The following is an 8064-nucleotide window of genomic DNA, read 5'->3' on the forward strand; positions in this document are numbered from 1 at the left end:
TGTTCTTTTTTTTCTCTTTTTTTTTCTTTTTTGGTCATATTTAATTTTAAAAATGGAAAGAAAAAAATGATGTCGAGGAGCTTCTGCGACAAGGATTATGTGTCACTTTTTCTTTTTTTCTCACTTTTTTCCTATACACATCGAAGTACAATTCAAAAAGTGTGCCCTCATCCAATCAACTTTGCAACAACTCTACCAATGATTCTTCGTCTTCAACTTTCTATCCCGCATTCATTAGTTATCCCCGTGCTCCCCTAGTCTTTGTCCTTCTTCAGGGTCACCTTTGCCCTTCTCAACTTTCTTCCATTTTCTTTTTTTTCACACAGCAAAAACCAACGGTTTGTGGGGATCATTAAAATTTGTGACTCGAAAACAACCCTTAACAGTAATTATCTTTTTAGAACGCTTTTTTGGTTTTTTGCTATTTTCCTCTTTCTCTTTTTTCTCATTCTTTTGTTCATTTGGTCCTGAAATTCAATTAAAAAATGTTTGTGAATTTTTTTCAGTGACTCACGTGTGTCAACGCCCTCAAAAAGAAACTGTTTCAGAAATAGACCTCACTTGACCAAATAATAAATCTTAGTCATTTAACCCAGAACCTTTGGAATTTTTTCCCCAATTCCCCTAAAAAACGGTCTACTCTGAACAATGAAACTATTGTCATTTTATCAAAAAATTTTTTGTTCTTTCTCCTCTTCTAACATTCCATTCCTGTATCTGATTCTTCACGCTTTTTTCATCAGTTTTTCTTTTTTTTTTCTTCTTTCAACACCTTCTAATATCTTTTATCTTTTCTCTCTTCTTCACATTCTTTTTGTTTCCGCCTGCGTAAGATGAAATGTGTCTACATGATACAACCTTTACTCACAATGCCCTCCAAAAAATTGTTCGCGCGAATTTTTGTATTTTCGCACCCATATCACCTTCTTCTGTTGGTGTTTGCCTCTCTCCCGGGAGTTACTCCATTCACGCTCCGCCCATTTTATTTCTCACTTGACCAGCAATCTCTTCTAGGCCACGCCCTCTTTTTTTGCACCTCGTTCCCTACTTCTTTGTTCTCCACTTATTCTCAGCTCAATGGTACCTACTCCCTATTTGATATCAATTTCAGACAGAAAACTGGCGGGCAGAAGTTGCTCGCAGAGCAGCTCCCTGGCGACAGTTGTGGAGAATCTGCCTCTTTCCTACAATACAGACACAAAAAGTCTGGACCGGACGCCGTCTCTGGGATGTCCTGGAACCGGATCGCCTTCTTCAACCACACAAGGTTAGTTTTGATTTTGATTTGAGATTAGGAAGGTTGGATTATCGGGAATATGAACTAATATATTAACAAGGAAGTGTAAATTGGAGAAAACGAAAAGGACACTTGTTAAATAACAATAACAAGATGTTTGATTGAGTGGTCTTGTCGACAGACTGTGTTTTTTTAACACTATGCGGAGACTAATGTTCATTTTGATTTGAAGATGCCTATTTTGGGAGAAGATGACCTTTTGAATTCCTTATTGTATATTTGTGTAATAGAGATACCGTAATCGGAAATTGGAAAACAAACATTAGTGTTCTTTTGTTTTTGAAGATGAGTACCTGTGTAAAAAGGCAAAAAGAATTAGAAAATTTTCCAGGGAAACGCCCATTAGACATAGAAGCAGGATTTCAGAATTAGAAAAATCCGTAGATTACGGATTTTTTGAAATTTCGAGAAAATTTGACAACTATTACTATATTTCCTTCAATAGAAGAAGACCCAAATGGTAAACTTTGAGCTCAATTATCTCGATTCCTTTGAAAGATAACGAAAATTAGTCAACTGATAAAATCTTGGTTCTATTATGATTAATAATTTATCAGTTGACAAATTTGTTATATTTTTTACAACAATCGAGATAATTGAGTTTAAAGTGAACGATTTTGGAGGGCTTGTATTAGATGAAAGACAATCTTTGAAAATGATAATAGATCCATTTCTAAGCTAGCGGAAGATTTCAAAATTGAGGATAACGGTTTCTTTGAAAATTTTGAAAATTCGAAAAAAAATAGATTTCTGGTATATTCTCTTTAGAATTCCTGGTTTTCGAACACTGGCAAGACATTTCTAGAACCGTTAATTTCAGAAAAAAATATTTTCTGTTTTTTGTTCTATCCTAAATAGTATGACGTCGTCTAGGAGATATCGTAGATTTTGTATGGAGCATCGTCCGCCTGATGTCTTCTGATGTCTTCAAGATACACTTTCTGTAACTCTGCCTATAAAGACACAATTTTTGAACCCCCGCCTAACTAAAAAAAAAATAATAGAATCAAAAATGTTTGCCGCCAGCAGGGGTCGAACCTGCGACCTTGGGCTTATTAGACCCACGCTCTAACCGACTGAGCTATGGCGGCCACACAACCTCAACGCTACTATCTTCTATAGGAGCGACTCGCCCTCAAAGTGTAGTAGCAAACCAAACAACCCCCGCGCCCTCATTTTTTTCTCTCGACACGGCACATAGAGAATCACACTACCCTTGTTGCAGACACCAAATTCCGTCGCGGTCACATTCGTCGCAGCTCATATGAATCGGCACAAATCCAATTGAACTTTGCCCGTCGGATCACAACGGCCAATGGAACACCTGCCCTCGCGCCGTCAGCAGCTAAGTGAGTTTTTTGTTATTTTCAGCTCTGAAAAAAAAAGAAAAAAAAGTTTTTGTTCCTTGTCTGCTAGAGTTGTTTCATTGCTAATAGAATTTTATCCGGGGCTAGTGAAGGCTTGAAGACAATTCTAAATAGTTTATATAATGTGTAGGCGGTTTGGGATCAAAATTAGGAGGTAGACTTGATGTTCGTGCCGTTCGAATCGAAAAATTCCCAGTGTACAAAAGTAAACAAAACAGAGTTCCAATTTTCTTGTCGGCGTTTGTGCCTTGTGAGCCGTTTCAAGTACTATCACGTTTTTCGGTTCGGCACAACTGACTCCTTATGATCATTTGGTGAAAATTTAAAAACATTTATTGATGAAAAGCATTGGGATAAGACAAAGGGAGATGGGCTCTAATCGGTCATTTTGGCCGCTAGAATTTTTTTGTTTGGTCCTTAGGTTTTAAGGACCAAGAGAATTTTAAGTAAAAAACTGACTAGAGCCTGGAGGCGAAAGAAAAACAGCAGGAAGAGATGGAAAAAGAAGGATAATCCTGGAAAAAGTTGTTTTTGAGCAGATATGTGAGCCAATGTGTGCATGCACAACTCTAATGAATATCCAGGATTGATTACCTCGACTCAAAAACTTCCTACAACTTCTTTCCTACTAAAAACCTTACACTGAAAAAAATGTACTCTTTTTTTCTATTTACTCATTTTGACAAATAAGAGACTATCTCATTGCTCGCCCTTTTTCTTCTCATTTTCACTCATTTCCAAAGAGTCAAGTTCAAAGTCACAAAAAACGAGGAAAAACACAGCCTGTTCCTCTTTTTCTATTCTACACGAAGACACAGGAAAAAAACCGATTGCGCCTCCACACATCCAATGAGGATGCGTTGGGAAACCAGTTGTGAATCTGGGTGTGTGTGTGTGTGTGTGTGTGTGTGTGTGTGTGTGTGTGTATGTGTCTGTTTCTCAGTCCGTCAGATTTCAATTGATCTGCCCTTCCGACCAACACTTTGAAAATCCTATTTTCCATTTTTTTTTTGCCTATAATAATTTATGCATCTTCTTCTCATATGCCCACCTCGCTCTTTCGAAAATTGTGTTTTTGCTACTTTGTTGTTTTCCTGTTACTCTCTTTTCGAATTTCTAGAACATCGATTTTCAAACTAAACCGACCACAATTTTCTAGGGGAAATAGAAGAAACTGACCACCTTTTTCTTCCGCTAACTATTTTTTTGTTCTTACGTCTTTGAGAAAACAAACATAGACAGATTTTTCAACGATTTTTCATACTCTACCGGGCAATAAGATCTGTAAAACTTACTTGCAAAATCAAGGCCCGGGATTAAATTTTGAAAATTCAAAAAATGTTTTTCAAATTTTTTTGTGAAAGAACTATTTTTTCCTGAAAATTCAGAAATAAGCCCGACCCCGCGCGGCCCGGCCCGTTGCAAGTATGCTTTAAAACGTCTTTTCAATGTTTTTCGGCTCTTTGACCATTTTCAGAAGCCTAGAGCTCGATTGTTAAGGTCCCAAGCACGTTGAAAAGTTTGGAGCGTGTAGAACAGACCTAGATTGAAAATTGCATTTTCAGAATTTTTTGAAAATTCCTAGTTTTCAAGTATTTGATGATTTCTGAAAGACACCTGATTTATCACGTTTACAATACAAAATGCGCCAAAATGGTGTCTTTTAGAAGTCGGCAAATTTGGAAAAAACTAGGAGTATCCAGAAAGTTCCGTGAAAACAAAACTTCTAATCTAGTTCAGTTATACATCTGCAAAATTTGAAAAAAACAAACTGGGACTTTTGAAAATGGTCAAACTGGGACTTCTGAAAATGGCCAAACTGGTAAAAAATGTTGTTTTTTTCACATTTGGTACTGTAGCTTCCTGCAGATTTCGATTTCTGGTAACAAGTTTTGCCTATTTTATTGACTTCCGCCTAACACAATTGATATACGTTTCGTACGCGGTGTCTCCCCCCCCCCCCCCCCCAAGAAAACGACAAAACTAAACAACATTAACTAAAAAAAGAAAATCTACGAATTTCTCATGTTTTCCCTTTTTTTTGCAGATGTCTCGATGAACCACTGTGCTCCCTCAATCTGAATACGTGTTCGTCCAGTTCTAGTGAGCAAGATCAATACGATTCTGGAATCGGGTGTACCGGTGAGTCATTTTTTTTTTTGTTTTTCCATTTTTTCCCCAATTCTCATAACATATCATGTCTCTTTTTCTCCTTTTAACTGGGGAAATCGTTTTCTTATTCAATGAAAAATGGCAAATTCAGAAAGCGACTCGAAACGTTCTTCCCTGGATCGCCGATCGGAATTATCCGATTTTGACGAGCCACCACCCAAACCGGAAACCTCTTCCAAGTCGTCTCGATTCTTCAATTTCCCCAAGTAAGTCGGCAACTATCAAACCGCGCCATCTTTCCTCGATCATTGCGCATTTGACCTAAAAACAACAGTGTCGTCGTTTTCAGGAACTTGTTCTCTCGAAACAAAGAGGAAAAGCAGGGGTGGAAGATGTTTGGAAGTCGAAATAAACAGTCTGGTGTCATGGCCACGACTGGGCTGATTCTGGAAGGTCGGCCCAGTGGACTTCCATCGAAATCAGCTGGTGAAGCTGCACAGCACAAGCAAATGTATCTGGATATTTTGGAGCAGGTAACATAAAGCAGATTTTTTGAAAAATGAAATGAATGTGTATTCAGGCAAAGAAAAAAGAGCAGCGAGCTGAAAAAGAGCGGGTTCAAGCAAAAATCGAGCAAAAGCGGCTGGAGGAACAGGTGGCGGCTCATTGCAGGGTTTGGATGGATCAGATACTGCCAAAATGGGAAGAGATGTAAGTGTTGGGATTCAAGAGTGTTGGCCAGGGATTTTGATTTCTTTCGAATTTTTTTCGGAATGTCAAAAATTCCTAAATTTCGAACTTGCCTATTGTAAACATTTCCTAATTTTTGATTATTCCGATTTTGAGAAACTCGAAACTTTGAAATATTTGTATTTTATAAAGACTCGAAAATTTCGGAGTATTCCAATTCTAAAGATTACAAAATTTCGGATTTTCGAAATGTTATCATCAAAAAAGCACAAAAAACTAATTTTGCTAAACGCCAAAAACCGAAAGCAGTTCCCTTAGAGACTCTCAAGAAAATTTTCCGCTTGCGCCTTTGACATACCGTACTTTCGAAAGTTACAGTTCCTGAGAATGCTTGAAAAATATTCCAATTGAAACTTTATTTAAAAAATGACAGGGATGTTAAAACCTCTTCCAAATAAAAAACAGCGGCTAAAAATCACAAAAAAGTTCGGTGCCTCATGCTGGAATCGAACCAGCGACCTTCTGTTTACTAGACAGACGCTCTGCCACTGAGCCAATGAGGCTGGCGAGAGACCAAAAGTGCATGCGGAAGACAAGGACATTGGTGGTCGCCGCGGGTATGAGCGAGAGATAGAAAGCAAAACACATACGCTGTGTCATTTTTTCTATGTATGCCCGTGTTTCAGGAAAGATTCCAAACGATGCCGTGAATTGTGGTGGCAAGGAGTTCCTGCAAAAGTTCGTGGAGAGTTGTGGTGCCTGGCAATTGGAAATGAGATTGGAATAACAAAAGGTGAGATTCGTTCATCATCATTATGATTGTGTGGGTGGGGGTGTGTAAAGTTATTCCAAGAGAATACATAATCCATCATTTAATGAATGTCACTTCAGAACTTTACGATGGATTGATGGAGCAAGCGGAAGAGAACATCGCAAAACAGCTAGCAGAGCAGAGCAAAGTGAGGGATCTGTAAAGAGATTTAATTTTTAGAATCTGATTTTCAGAACTGCGAAGATCGAAAAGAGACATCAGTTACTCAAATCCATCTTGATGCCACTAGAACCTTCACATCGCTTGGGATGTTCCAGAAGGACGGACCATACTATGATCATCTTCTGAAGCTACTCAGTGCCTATGCAATTCTTCGCCCAGACATCGGCTATGTGCAGTCGATGACATTCATTGCGGCGGTGTTGCTCATTCAAATGGAGCCGTACCCGGCGTTCATGACTTTTGCCAATTTGTTGGATGGTCCATTGCAATCTGCATTCTTTGGGCTGAAACAGCCACAGATGACGGAGTACTTCATCGCGTATGATAGATATTTAGAACAAGAGCTTCCGGCTCTCCATCAGCATTTGGATAAGTTGGATGTTCGGCCGGATCTTTATTTGATTGAGTGGTGAGTTTAAGCTTACTTTGTCTATAAGGTCCCATTACAACAGCTCCCATTACAACAGCTCCATAGAATCTAAATTTTTCGATTGGTCAGGCAAGTTTGTTACCTACCATACTTGCTCGAAAAAGACTACCCTGTTCCATTTGAGCTCAATTATCTCGATTCCTTCAAAAAATATCAAAAAAATTTTCAACTGATGATTTGTTTATCATTAAATAACTAATGTTTAATCAGTTGACAGATTTTCGATGTTTCTTATAGGAATAGAGTTAATTAAACTCAAAGTTGACAGTTTTGGTGGACTCCTATTAGAGGAAATACGGTATGCTATCATGATGGCATTGGTTTGAAAGTTAGTTCATTTCTAAAACTGCTGTAGGCGTTACAGTAATGTTAGAAGCTTTGCGAACGGTATGCAAAACCCCATATACTGAGAAATAGCTCATGACCCAACTATGAGCATCCAATTATGAATCACGACCTTTTACAGGACCTTCGCCATGTACGCCAAATCTCTTCCTCTCGACGTCACCTGCCGTATCTGGGATGTCTACTTCCGCGACGGGGAGGAATTCTTGTTCAAAGCTGCTCTTGGAATTCTCCGAATGTACGAGTCGAAGCTGCTCAACATGGATTTCGACGACTGTGTAGAGTTCCTGACTCGCCTTCCAGACACTCTGACCGGCGCTGAGCTTTTTCGCAATATTGAGCCATTCATGAGACCATACAATGGAGAATCGGCTCGTTCGAAAAAGCGTTTTTCACAGGTATCTATCAAATTCAAATCAGCTTGAAACTCAAAATTTTATTCCAGATCTTCCAAGAAATCGATGAACGCGTCAACCCTGGTGGCACCACTGCCCGAACTCAGATTACACACAATGTGCAGGAGCTCAAAATGAGCAAATCGCTGAGTGGATTCATCAAGGATCTCCTATCATCGCCTAGCAATTGATTCATCTGAAAAGTTTCGTTGAGCTCCGTGAGCTCGTTTTATTCTAGTTGTTCAGTTTTCTCGCAAAACAAAACCTTGCCCGTTATGACTACGTTCGTAATTCATATGATAGCTTTTTTTTCTGCATTCCTAACCCCCTTTTTGTCTATCGCACCCCCGCATAATTTCACTTAAAGTCATAATATTTCCTTGAAAAATTGCATTTTATCGTTTTGAAACTGTTCAAAAAACCTCTCGCCACTT

The 8064-nt window shown here is 38.7% G+C and overlaps 1 protein-coding gene and 2 non-coding genes across 3 annotated transcripts; 1 reads left to right on the forward strand and 2 right to left on the reverse strand.

Annotated features, from left to right (window-relative positions):
* Nucleotides 1-1077: 1077 nt before the first annotated feature.
* Cbr-tag-236 lies at nucleotides 1078-7821 on the forward strand (the record flags this gene model as incomplete). Its single annotated transcript, XM_002643813.1, has 11 exons — nucleotides 1078-1267; nucleotides 2523-2646; nucleotides 4712-4806; nucleotides 4928-5042; nucleotides 5126-5309; nucleotides 5357-5487; nucleotides 6153-6259; nucleotides 6358-6425; nucleotides 6472-6869; nucleotides 7357-7633; nucleotides 7681-7821. The coding sequence occupies 11 exons, from the start codon at nucleotides 1078-1080 to the stop codon at nucleotides 7819-7821; spliced, it is 1830 nt and encodes a 609-aa protein (XP_002643859.1).
* On the reverse strand, nucleotides 2315-2388 carry CBG29096. Its single transcript has one exon. It is a non-coding gene (tRNA).
* Nucleotides 5958-6029, reverse strand: CBG28603. Its single transcript has one exon. It is a non-coding gene (tRNA).
* Nucleotides 7822-8064: the final 243 nt, after the last annotated feature.

The sequence above is a fragment of the Caenorhabditis briggsae genome (genome assembly GCF_000004555.2).
Source record: "Caenorhabditis briggsae complete genome, chrX, whole genome shotgun sequence".
Taxonomy (NCBI): domain Eukaryota; kingdom Metazoa; phylum Nematoda; class Chromadorea; order Rhabditida; family Rhabditidae; genus Caenorhabditis; species Caenorhabditis briggsae.